Below are 13,134 nucleotides of genomic sequence, written 5' to 3'. Positions count from 1 at the left end.
ACCAAATGGGAACTTAGCTAGCATCTTTGGAGATGTGAGAGGCTCTGAAATGCCAAATCGATTTTCAGCACGGACCCGGAAGATATACTCCTGGCCTGGGATCAGTTTTCCAATTCTGCAGGAAGTTTTTGTCACCGAAGCTAAAGCTGTCACCCAATCACCTCGGCTCACGTCACATTTCTCTACTATGTAGTTGGTGATGTTACTGCCTCCATCCTCCAGAGGGATGTGCCATGACAGGGAGCAAGCATCAGCGTCTATGTCAGAAATGTCAAATGGAGGCTGAGGGGGCCCAGGAGCATCTGCATAAACCAAGAGAAAGAAACATAAGAACAGGGATTTGAGAGGAAAAAATGCTTCTGATCTTCATATTTAGATAGCCATTTGTCTAATGTTTAACCTACCCATGACGATAATTTTGATTTTTTGAGTGTCTGTCCCAGAACTGTTCTCTGCAGTGAGGCTGTAGTAACCACTATCTTTCCTAGTAACATCTTTAATGATCAGGATTGAAGAAGTGTCTGCTTTGTGCACTGCCAGGTGGCTGGAAGTGACGACGTCATCTTCTCCTTTTTTCCATTTACAGACTGGATGGGGTTTTCCGTACACATGGGCTTCAACCCGGAGTTTCTTCCCAGCCTTAATAGTAATTTGCTCTGGCATAAGGATCTTTGGAGGCACTAAAAGCAAAATGAAAATTCATTACGTTTGAGGGGAAATGAAATTTCCTCTGGTGGAGAACTATACTAGTGTTTCTCAAATGGTAGGTGGCAACCCATCAGTAGGTTGGAATTAATCTTTGCATTACAGCTAATATTTTTTTTTTAAAGAGTAAGATTGAACCAAATAGAGAATATGAGTGTTCAGTCTCTATGTCAAAAGAAAAACTTTTATCACGTGATACAATGAGACAGTGGCCACTTACACAGCTGTTCTTTGGCCTCATATACTCCTTCAGCTTCTCTTGGCAAACTGACTCCAACAGCATTTCTGGCCGCTACTCTAAATTTATACTTCTTTCCTTCCTTTAGGCCAGTGACGACCAGGCTGAGATCTTTTACCACTGAGTACTCTGTCCAGCGATCTGCAGGCTGTTCCTCTTCTCTGTAACTTATGATGTAGCCATCGATTTTAGCACCTCCATCACGCAGGGGAGGTAACCAGGCTAACGTAGCACTATTCTTTGTCATTTCAGTAACTTCTAGTTTCCTTGGAGGATCCGGCTCACCTAGAAGAAAAATGTGATTTTGAAGAACTGTCCAGGTAAACTAATCAAATCCCTTTGTTACTACACCGAAATGTTTGAGTATGCCACTTGCTTTGAAGCATGTGGAAACTGTAGCTAAGTGTGGTGAAAGTGAATAGTAACAGGATGGGGCAGATTTAAAAAGTCTTTAATGAGTCAGTTAGATATTCGCTTGTACTGTTTGGGTCTCTACGAATTAAAGCCCTTTTGGTGTGGTAGATTAAAATGTGTCTGTATCTTGACCTTGGTAAAGTAGGAGACTGGAGTTAAGAGGAGGAAGACGGATAGAACTTACACAGAGGATCTGATGCAAGCACTGGTTTGGGGACATCTGCTGGCACACCAGGGCCATACTCATTGACAGCAGTTACTCTGAAGTAGTACTCGTTCCCAGGGACGAGATTGGTGACTTGGCAGCTCGTTTTCTTGACTTCTGGGTTAACGGTCGACCACGTCTTTCTCTCTGCTTCACGCTTCTCCACAATATAATGTGTCACTTGGCTCCCACCATCATTCTCAGGAGGGGCCCAGGAAATGTGGCATGAGGTTTTTGTGACATCTGAAACTTTTAAATCAGTCACAGGTCCAGGAGTATCTGTGAAGAGCCACACCATCAGATACATGTGTCTCCTTGGCCTTATTATTAACTAATGTGTTTTTGAAGGAGAAGAAGGAACTCATTAGTCACCCACCTAATACTCTGACATTCACAAACACGGCCTTTTCTCCTGCTGGGTTCACAAGCGTCAAGGAATATTTTCCTGAGTCATCACGGGTAGAATTGGGGATGACAAGGAAGGCCATGGTGTCAACCAGATCAACTTGTCCTTTTCTGACCACGTTGTCAATACCCACTTTTCGCCACGTGACTTTAGGAGCTGGTCGTCCTCTCACTATGGCAAATAGTCGAATAGGGCATCCTGCTCTCACTGTGACCAGTTTCCTCATGCTGGCATCCAAATCAATCTCAGGAGGTTCTGCAAATGACATAAAAACCATTAGTTGACTTTTCAGAACATGGGAGAGTCATGTGAGAAGTGTAGAGTGAATGAGTCCCATGATAAAATAGGGTCTCACCTAGGATTTCTTTAGGTTTAATAGCATCCTTTAGTTCTGCAGGGCGCCCAATGCCAGCTTGGTTTTGGGCACACACCCTGAACTCGTACTCCTGGTTTTCATCCAAGCTGGTAACAGTGAACTCCATGCGAACAAGTTGTGCTGCAGCATTACACCTTTTCCAGCCTTCGTCAGGTGATGTATCTTCTCGTTTTGGTCTCATTTCCACAACATAACCTATTATTGGTGCGCCTCCATCATACACTGGTTTTCCCCATCCAAGAGTTATGGAACTTTTGGTTGTGTCAACCACTTTGAGATTGGTTGGTGGACCAGGTGGTTCTGAAAATAAATTACATAAGAATGAATTTACCGGTTGTTAACTCCTACTAGTGATATTCCAATGTGTAGTTTTATGTAGTCCACTCTCAGTTAATCAAAGATAGGACATTCAATTTCTCCATCACTGAGTCCTTATTTTCCTTCATAAAATTAGAATCTACCATTGTTTGTACATCTTAGGTGATTTGGTAAAAGATCTATGTAGAAAAATACCAGCTAAGGTAAAGTTTCAATGTCATGGATTTAACTTATTTATCTAATACCTCTGTTCTTGAGATTAAGATTTGGCGTGATATTAGAAAAAGCAAGAACATCATACCTATGGGGTCTTTTGCCACCACTGGCCTTGAGGGCAAGCTTGGTTCTCCGATTCCTATTTCATTTTCTGCCTTGACACGGAACTGATATTCATGTCCTGGGAGGAGGTTCTGTACTTTGAGACGTCTCTCAGGGATCGCACTCTTGTTAACAGGGACCCATCGTGTTGAATGCCTTTCCTTTTTCTCCAAATAGTATCCTGTGATGGATTTTCCACCATCATATTCAGGTGGATTCCAAACCACCGTCATCTCTTCTTTGCTTACTTTGGTGACTTCTGGGGGATCTGGGCGACCAGGTCTGTCATATTTGGTTTTTGCAATGACCGGTTTACTTTCTGTTGGAGGCCCTGTGCCTATTTTATTTTCTGCACGGACTCTGAAAATATATTCATTTCCTTCTATGAGACGTGTTACTGTAGTACCAGGAGTTAAGACATTAGCAGAATAGGTGGACCAAACCATTCTCTTACTCTCACATTTCTCTAGAATATAATTTTGGATTTCACAGCCACCATCATCCTCTGGTGGATCCCAGCGAATAGTACACCGATCACTGGACACATCTGTAATTTTCAGATTTCTTACAGGACCAGGCTTATCTAAAACATTGACAGTGGCATAGGCCACAAAACTGCCAGCCGTGTTAGTCGCTGTAATCACATATTTACCACCATCGCTTCGCTTTGCTTTAGTAAGAGAGAATTTGGATGAATCGGCGCTGGTATCAATCTTGACCCTTGGTGATCTTGTTAAGTCTGTCGCGTCTTTGTCTTTGGTCCATAAAACTTCTGGGAATGGTTTGCCTCTAACACCTGCCTCAAGTCTAATGGTGTCCCCTGCTTTGACTGTTAGCACACCGCTTAACTTCAGATCAAGTACTGGTTTCTGTAGGTCTTCCTTCACAACAACTTCCTCTGTCTTCACCCAGTCACTTTCCCCACCTTCATTCTTTGTTTGCACTCTGAACTCATAAATCTGGTTTTCAACACATTTGTCAACCATGTAATGGGTTTCTTTAATGCTTCCTTTATGCACTCTTTCCCAGTCATCAGAGCCCTTTAGCCTCCTCTCAACATGATAGGACAGATTTGGGCTACCACCATCATAATCGGGCCGCCGCCACTTGAGATAGACAAACGTCTTTCCTTTATCCGCGATGTGAAGGTTTTCAGGCTCACCGGGCCTATCAATAGGGTTAATGGCCAGAATTGGAGTTTTCGTTTCAATGGTCGGCCCAACACCTACTTTATTCTCTGCACAAACTCGGAAATAGTATTCATTGTTGGCTAAGAGGTTGGCCTTAATTAATCGCTTAGTGGCATCTGAGGCAACAATTGACCAGCCTTTCTGGTTTGGTTTGCGATATTCCACTATGAAATTCGTTATTTCTGAGCCACCATTATCTAGTGGGTTTTCCCAAGAAATTGTGCAGTTCTCTTTGGTAACATTGCTAACCCTTAAGTTCTGGCAAGGCCCAGGTCTGTCAAGAACATTAACAATGGTGAAACCTTGGGCATGCCCACTGGTATTCTTAGCTGAGATAATATATTTGCCATGATCAGCTCTAACAGCTTCTTTAATTTGTAACTCAACACGAGGTAGGTCTTGAATTATGTCAACCCGCTTTTCTCGCACCAATACTTTGCCTTCCTTGGACCAAGTTATGTCTGGATCAGGTCTTCCTCTGACTCGAGCAAGAATGCGGATAGTTTGGCCCACCCTAACGGTAATAACATCACGACAAGTAACATCAAGTTCTACTTCTGGAGGATGAAGGATGTCTTTTGCAATTACAGATTCTGCTAGTTCTCTTGGCTCTCCCTCCCCCACAATATTAGCTGCCTTTATACGGAATCTGTACTCATTTCCTTCAATTAGTCCAGGTACCCTAAATGCACACTGCCTAATGAGTTCATCTTTATTAATCCTATTCCACTGTGTGGTACCAGGTTTCTGACATTCCACTACGTAGCCTAGAATGGGGCTGCCACCATCACTGAGAGGCTTTGTCCACACCAAGTCAGCTGTTTCTTTGGTCTTGTCTTTCAGTTTAGGATTAATAGGTGGTCCGGGTGGTTTGATGGGCCGGCAAGCTTTTATTGGGTCAGAACTTGGGGATGGATTGCTTAGTCCTGCAAGATTTTCAGCAAAAACCCTAAATTCATATGTGTTTCCCTCATACAGTCCAGTCACTCTAAACTTCAGGTCAGCAATAGGTGTTTTGTTGACTCTCACCCATTTTCCAGTTATTTCTCGACGCTCCACATAGTAACCAGTTATTGGACTGCCACCATCAGATTTTGGCAGAGTCCAAGACACCGTTGCAGCGTTTTCAGTAATGTCAGTAACCACCGGCTTCCCAGGAGGAGATGGAGGACTGAACTTATGTTTAGCAACAGTAGGCGTGGAGTCAAGGGGAGGACCAACACCCATCTTATTCTCTGCTCTGACTCGGAAAATATATTCGCAGCCTTTTTGCAGATGTGGAATTTTCAGCTTTGTCTTACTGCTTCCTGATGAAACAACACCCCATGTGTCTTTCCTTGTGTCTTGTTTCTCAACAATATAATTTATCACAGGGCTTCCTCCGTCATCCTTAGGTGGCTGCCACGAGATAGTCATGTACTCAGGGGTAACATCCAGAATATTAATAGGGCCTGTTGGTGGACCAGGAACATCAAGAACAGTAAGATGTACGGCTACTGTTTTGCTGCCAGCTGCATTGGAAACTGTGATTTGATATTCCCCAGTATCTCTCCGTAAGCAGTTCTTAATGGTAAGCACTGATGAGAAGCTGTCCGTTTCAACTGTGTAGTGTTCATCTGTTTTAATCTCAGTGCCATCAGTTGTCCACTTTGCAGTGGGAACGGGTACACCTCTTATGATGGCAGGGAACCTGACAGTAGTTCCAGCTTTTACCACGAGGCCTTCAATCAATTTCACATCCAGCTCCACAGACGGAGGCACTGGGAAGTGAACATGAGATAAAATTAGATTTTTGATTTTCCACAATCTGAACATTCCCAACATGACTTTCAAAAAGAAATAAAAACGCCCGTCCAAAAGTTACCTAGCTTTTCTTGACATTCTATTGGGATAGTTGTGTCAGGGAGACCAAGACCCACGATATTTTCAGCTTTTACACGGAATCTATAGGTCTTTCCTTGTTGCAGGCCAGTAACAACACACTCTAAGTTTGTCACAGTCTTGAACTTAATCCAGTCTTCGGTGCCCTCTTCTTGGTATTCCACCAAATAGCCAGTGATCGGGGAGCCACCGTCACGATCGGGCTTATTCCAAACAAGGGAGACTTCAGTCTTGTCGACATCTACATGGTGTAAGTCTTTGGGTGGCCCTGGGGGATCTTTTCAAAAGAAGAAGTTATGATAAATGAATAATATTCTCAAAGACTGTCAGAGAAAACTTTTGTATCCAGAGAAAGCAACTTACGTAGAGGATCCAGAGCCTTGATGGGTTTGGGTGTTTCAACAAAAGGACCACGTCCGTACTGGTTTTCGGCAGCCACTCGGAAGAGATATTGATTGCCTTCATTAAGGTGTTTAGCTAAGTGACTCTTTTTCTTTGAAGTAGTTGAAAGAGGTGACCACTGGGCACTGGCAACATCTCTCCTCTCAACCACATAATTTGTAATAACAGAACCACCATCATCTAGTGGCTCCTTCCAAGTAAGGTAACAAGAATCTTTCCTAATTTCACTGACTTCCAGATCTCTAGGTGGCCCCGGCTTATCTGAAAGTGTTAAATAATGAAGTTATAATAAGTCATTTAATCCAGGTAACAGCTCAAAATGTATCAAATCTTATGTATTTCATGTAATAACATATTAAAAATAAGTATGAAAGTTTGTACCTAACACGAGTACTTTCACTGAGACAGTTTTTGAGCCAGCTGGATTCTCCACAGTTAAAGAATAAATTCCACCATCTTCATGGGCAGCATTACGAATTTCAAGCTTGCTACCAACCGGAGTAACATCAATTCTTGCTTTAGTTGGAGCCTCTCTGTCTCCTTTTTTCCAAGTTACTTTTGGGAATGGCACACCTTTGATGACGGCACTAAGTCTTAGAGTGTCACCAACCCTTATGTGTTGTTCTCTTGCCATGTTGGCATCAAGAATCAACTCAGGGGGTTCTAGAATAAAGCAAATAGTGCTTTCAGATTTTATTTGTTAATGTATTTTACAATGTAGCTTACACAATGAGACACCTATCTTTTTCGCTATTACAGCTGAGAAGATTTTACTCACCAAGTCTGTCTTTTACGAGCACTGGCTCGGGAACATAAGCTGGATCCGATTCACCCGCTTCGTTGACTGCCATTACTCTGAACCTATAGGTCTGACCATCCCGAAGGCCAGTGACTTTATATTTAGTTTCAGGACATGACTCAGGAGTGTGATTGGCTCTCTTCCACTCTTCATCTCCAACTTTCTGGTACTCAACAATATAACCCAGAATCTTGCTCCCACCATCATGACGTGGTGGCTGCCAAGTTAGATCAACTGAATTACATGTTGTATCAATTGCTTCAGGATTGACGGGTGGACTTGGTTTAGCTATGTAATAAAAGAAGAAACAAAAAGGAGTTAGAATATAGCCGAAAATAAAGTTGGATAATGTGAAAACTGAATGAATGCTTTAATATTATACCAATTGGATCTTTAGCAAAGACTGGCTTGGATGGAGGGCTGGGATCTCCAATACCGATTTCATTTTCTGCAGAAACCCGGAATTCATATTGACACCCTTCTAGAAGATCAGGAACCCTGAACTTAGTGTATGGATGGATGGGCTCTCTGGTAACTCTAGCCCATCGTTTAGACATAGTTTCCCTCTTTTCCAGGATGTAGTTTGTGATGGGCTTTCCTCCATCATTTGGTTTGTTCCAGGTTACTAATGCAGAGTCTTTGGTAACTTCGGTAACAATTGGCTGGTCAGGTGCATCAGGAACCCCTACAACAAACATTAGCAGAGTGTGTTAGAAATGTAATTTTTCCTATGAACAACATTAAACACTGAATCACTAAAAAGAAATGTAATGCATACTGAAACGATCTCTCGCTTTCATTGAATCAGACACCAGAGGATCACTTATTCCATACAGATTTTCAGCATGGATCCGGAAAATATAATCCTTTCCTTCAAGAAGTTTAGAAACTTTGCATGTTGTTTTAGCACTTGCAGATGTCACAGGCATCCAAATGTCTTTGCCCACCTCCTTCTTCTCAATAATGTAATTGGTAATTTCACTGCCTCCATCATCTAAAGGTGGCTTCCAAGAGATAACCATGTAATCTTTGGTCACTTCATCAAAAATAACCGGTCCTACTGGTGGTCCAGGACGGTCTGCAGGAAAAAAAAAAATCACAGCCCAAGATGTTATTTCCACTTCTGCTTTGGAAAGAATGGAGTATCTATTCTTTTTGCTAAATGATACTTACCAACAACATTGACTTGACAGAAACCTTTCCTAGAGCCTGTAGTGTTCTCCACAACCACACAGTATTTGCCAGAATCTGAACGTTTGGCCTTGATCTTCTCCAGGGCAAGTGTCGTTGGAGTGGTCTTTATGTGAGTGCGATCATCTTCTAGCACGTCAGCTTCATCTTTGAACCAAGAAACTTTTGGTTTTGGTTTGCCTGAGTAACGGCCAGTGAGGGCAAAAGCTTCACCAACCCGAATCGTGATTTTGTCTCTGAAGTCGAGGTCAAGCGTTGGAGGAGCTAAAATTTTAATTATAAAGGCAAGTCAGTTTTACTCATGTCTTATGGTAAATCTATAAGCGTACAAGTTTTCAAAGTATGAATTGCATCAGCCACATACCCAGGTCATCCTTGCAAGTGATTGGCTTGGTACAAAACGATGGTTTGCCTTGTCCAACAATATTCACGGCGCTGACACGGTACTCATAGGTATCACCTTCTTTCAAGCCTTTAACAGTGTATTTCCTGCTAAGCAAGTTGTCCTTTGTAACTTTGTGGAACTTCTCAGTTCCAATGAGACGGCTTTCTAGGACATAGTTAATAATTTCTGATCCACCATCATATTTAGGAGGGTTCCAAGTCAAAGTAACAGAATCTTTAGTAACTTCTTTGACTTCCAGGTCTTCAGGACGCTCTGGTACAGCTGCAAGTAAAATACAGAATTACAATGAAAAAAGTATCATGTTAAAAAAGTAGTACATGATAATAAATAGTGAATGATACTTTTTGAGGATTGCACTTAAACATTAAATTATTTGCTTTGATAAGTAGCAGAAGGCTCTCATCATAGAACTTAGTCTAATTTCTGATAGATGAGCAAATAGAGGTTCATTGAGGCCAAATAATTTAAGTTCTCCAGAGTTAGTAGTTTTAGAATTAGGAAAATATGTCATATTTATGCCATTGAGTGGGAAATTAAAAATGTGTAGTATATATGGAAGGATTTGAAAAATCCTACATTCCCATAATGTCTTTCACAATCACATTCAAATACTACCAACATCAGGTATCGAGCATTTGTCTACTGAATGCTTGTCAAAGGAATGAAACGTTTGGCATCTATGCACCTATTTTGTCACCATACTCTTTTATTAAATGAGTGATTAAGGATGAAATTGTTTCAACTTGCACTTACTTATTGGATCTCTGATTACGAGTGCAGTTGGTGTCTCAGTAAATGGGCCTATGCCAACACTATTTTCTGCTGCAATTCGGAAAAAGTAGGCTTTCCCTTGAATGAGACCCTGGACAGTAGCATTTTGTCGGGTAACTGTATATGTCACAGGGGTCCATGCTCTGCGGTCAGATTCGCGCTTTTCAATGACATAATTGGTGATTGGAGAGCCTCCGTCATCTTCTGGAGAAAACCATGTCAGTTTGCAGGAGTCATTGGTTAGGTTGTGAGCCTGGAATGGTATTCCAACAGGACCTGGCACATCTGAAAATAAGAGGAAACAATTTCTAGTTGTTTGTTTTCAATGAATAACAGGCCTCAATATTTGTTACCCCCTGTTTTTAAAAATGAGACAAAAATATAAGATTTTGTGTCTATTTTTTTCTCTCCATCATCTATATTCAACCATGTTTTTAAATGAAGTATGTTTATAATAATTACTGTTTGCCACTGCTTTAGTAGAAGCTAAAGGAGCAGTAATGTGTATGTATACATAATGTGTATATTTATATATTTATGTATATAGGTGGTTGGTTTTTTTTTTTTTTTTGTAATTTGTAAATCAGATTGGAGGAGGCTGCTGGAAGGAGAATGAACAGGAGGAGACAGGACAAGGGGTGAGGGGTGGCATGGCTACTTTTTGTGTCTAGTTTACTCTCCAGAAGGGACAGGGGGAGAGAGTTTTTCTAGGTGACTAGCGAATCAATAAGCAGCACAGGAGTTCCCAAATCACAGAGGGAACTTTGGGAGGGTTAGCATTTAACCTTGAAAGTGTACCAATTCTTAAGTTAAAACAAAGTGTGTTTAGGAGCTTGAAAGTAACTTAAAAGCTTGTGGGACTGTTGGCTCAATGAGATCTTTTTCCTCATGCCACTTTCATTGTAATGAAAACATAACAAATTTACATAACATTAGTTATGTTCAATAGAGAACCAGTTATTTTCACATAACAACTCCTTGTTTGGAGTATGGTTGGGCTTAGAGATGTGCTGAGAGAAAAATATGAGTGGGCTGGCTTTACTTTTTGAGCAAATCACTGGAATAGAGCAGTCACCAAGAGGCAGGAAAAAGCCTTGCAGAGTTTACCTCTGTATTCAGTGACTAGAAATGCAATATTGATAACTGAATGTGACGATTTCAATTAGAATACTGAAACCCTTCACAGAGATTTTTGCCTTATTATGAAAATTAGCAAATAAGAATTGATCAACCTTAGCAAATGATTAGGTATTCACGTACATTTGCAGGAAAGTTTCTTTTTAAGAAAACTATATAAAACATAGTAAGTGCTTATGGTGGCATGTTATATAAAAGGTAATATAAAAACTTGTTATAAAAAACTTTTTATATAGCATAAAAACATGACTTTTTAATGTCATATAAAAAGGCAACATAAAAAAACTGTATAGGAGTACAACAATATAAAATATGTATAGGACAAAAAACCCAGGAGGAAATATTTTTAAATGCAAATAGTGGTCAGTGGGATTGTGGGTGATTTTTCTTATTTTCTTATTTTCTTATAATATTAAAATATTAATATTTTCTTATTAATATTTGTAATAGTTTTATTATAACATAGCTTTGCTTGTAGATGAAGTAAAAATGTTATTTTTAAAAGCTGCATGGACAAATTAAAGGTATTTACCTAATACATCAACGATAATTGTCTTCTTTTTTTCTCCTCCTGCATTCTTGGCGAGAAGAGAATAGACCCCTTGGTGGCTCCTCTGGCAATTCTTGATGACCATGGAGGAGCTAATGGCTGTGGTCTCAATGGTAGCTTCCTGAGGTAAAGCTCTCTCATTCATGTTCCAGGTGACAGTTGGAGGAGGTTTTCCGGACACATAGGCGATGATCCGGATCACCCCTCCAGCATGGACCACAATTCTGTCTCTGACACTGGCATCTAGCTGAAGGTCAGGTGACACTGGAACACAATTAAAAATTACAGATGTGATTTTCACGTCCAATCCAAAACAAAAATGTTGATAAAATAATAGAAGTGTAAATAATTACCAATTCTGTCCTTCATTTCAATGACATCTGTCACTTCTCCAGGTTCTCCAATGCCAGCAATGTTGACTGCTCTAACTCTGAATTTGTAGAAAGCTCCTTCTTTTAACCCTGTCACAACAAGCTTTGTTCCTCTCACTTCTTTATCTTTACCCTAGAGAAGGATCACATGCATTCAGTTCTTTGTAGCTTCTTATTTTAATGGCTTTCTGAAGTATAACCAACAGCATATTTAACTACTTCGGAAAAATTGTTGCCAATTTAAGTTTTGGGGATCAGATATTACAGGGAAACCCTGAATGAAATGTCTTGCCAGGAACTGTATTTTACTAATGATAATATAACTTTTGATTAAATTTCTGTTTTTTTCTCATTTCTTAATAAAAAATACAAATAGAAATTAATGGGATTCAGAATAACTGCTACACTTTTAGTTTATTCATAATATATTTCCAGAATGCCAAGTGTTAGTCACCTGTTCCCATTCTTCTTTTCCTTCTTCTTTATATTCAACAATGTATCCAGTTACTTTGGATCCACCATCTTTCAGTGGTGGTGACCACTCTAAATCCACAGATGATTTAGTCCAGTCCGTGACTTTGGGAATTGGAGGACCAGGAGGGGCTGGAAAGAACCAGTATATGTTAGTATTCTTGACTTCTCCATGGCACTTTGGGGGGTTGGGGAAGAAATGGTCTCAAGGCTTACCAATTGGATCTCTAGCAGTCACTGGGTCTGATGGCAGACTTGCTGGACCCACACCAGCAGCGTTGATTGCATACACACGGAACTGATAATCAGAGCCTTCAATAAGACCAGTCACCTTATAAGAAACACCCAAAGTCATGGCTTTGATAGGATCTCGGTTAACTCTCTTCCATCTCTTTGAAGTGGTGTCTTTCATTTCTAGCCAGTATCCTGTCACAGGAGAGCCTCCATCATATTCTGGCTCTTCCCAGTTGACAGTCATGGAGTTGCGAGTCACACTGCTAACTGTGGGTTTATCTGGTGGTCCAGGGACAGCTATGAAAAAGAAATCATGTTGATTTATAAGAAATTATGAAAAACAACAGATAAGAGTGATTTTATACATAAAACACGCCCTACTTACAGAAGAGGTTTCTTGCTGTTTCAGGTTCACTGTCAAGAGGCTCCCCAACACCAAATTTATTCTGGGCCATGATTCGGAATACATATTCATGGCCTTCTAGCAATTTGGGAATTGTGTACGTGCACTCTTTAGGTTCACTGGAGACATGCACCCATGTCTTCCTGTTAGCTTCTCTCTTCTCAATTACATAGTTTGTAATCTTAGACCCACCATCATCTAGAGGTGGAAGCCAAGATAATGTCATTTGATCTGCTGAAATATTTTCAAACTTTATTGGTCCCACTGGAGGACCAGGACGACCTAAAATGGTTGAAGAAAGGGGAAAAAATTAGAACGATGATTTTAAAGCCAAATAGTATATTTAGG

The 13,134-nt window shown here is 40.6% G+C and overlaps 1 protein-coding gene across 1 annotated transcript in view; it reads right to left on the bottom strand.

Moving 5' to 3' along the window:
- The window catches only part of TTN (titin), a 272,766-nt gene that overhangs the window by 59,105 nt on the left and 200,527 nt on the right, over positions 1-13,134 (bottom strand). Inside the window, 21 exon segments of the mRNA XM_055307803.1 lie at positions 3-302; positions 405-680; positions 926-1,228; positions 1,542-1,841; positions 1,939-2,223; positions 2,324-2,644; positions 2,964-5,930; positions 6,035-6,328; positions 6,415-6,714; positions 6,835-7,116; positions 7,232-7,540; positions 7,635-7,937; positions 8,031-8,330; positions 8,426-8,707; positions 8,808-9,110; positions 9,603-9,905; positions 11,290-11,571; positions 11,661-11,811; positions 12,133-12,281; positions 12,366-12,680; positions 12,769-13,068. Of these exon segments, the coding sequence (XP_055163778.1) occupies positions 3-302; positions 405-680; positions 926-1,228; positions 1,542-1,841; positions 1,939-2,223; positions 2,324-2,644; positions 2,964-5,930; positions 6,035-6,328; positions 6,415-6,714; positions 6,835-7,116; positions 7,232-7,540; positions 7,635-7,937; positions 8,031-8,330; positions 8,426-8,707; positions 8,808-9,110; positions 9,603-9,905; positions 11,290-11,571; positions 11,661-11,811; positions 12,133-12,281; positions 12,366-12,680; positions 12,769-13,068 (8,625 nt within the window).

This window comes from Nyctereutes procyonoides, unplaced genomic scaffold (genome assembly GCF_905146905.1).
Source record: "Nyctereutes procyonoides isolate TBG_1078 unplaced genomic scaffold, NYPRO_anot_genome, whole genome shotgun sequence".
NCBI classification, from domain to species: Eukaryota; Metazoa; Chordata; class Mammalia; order Carnivora; family Canidae; genus Nyctereutes; species Nyctereutes procyonoides.
Note: the sequence above shows the minus strand (reverse complement) of the source record. Positions and strands in the feature narration are given on the sequence as shown.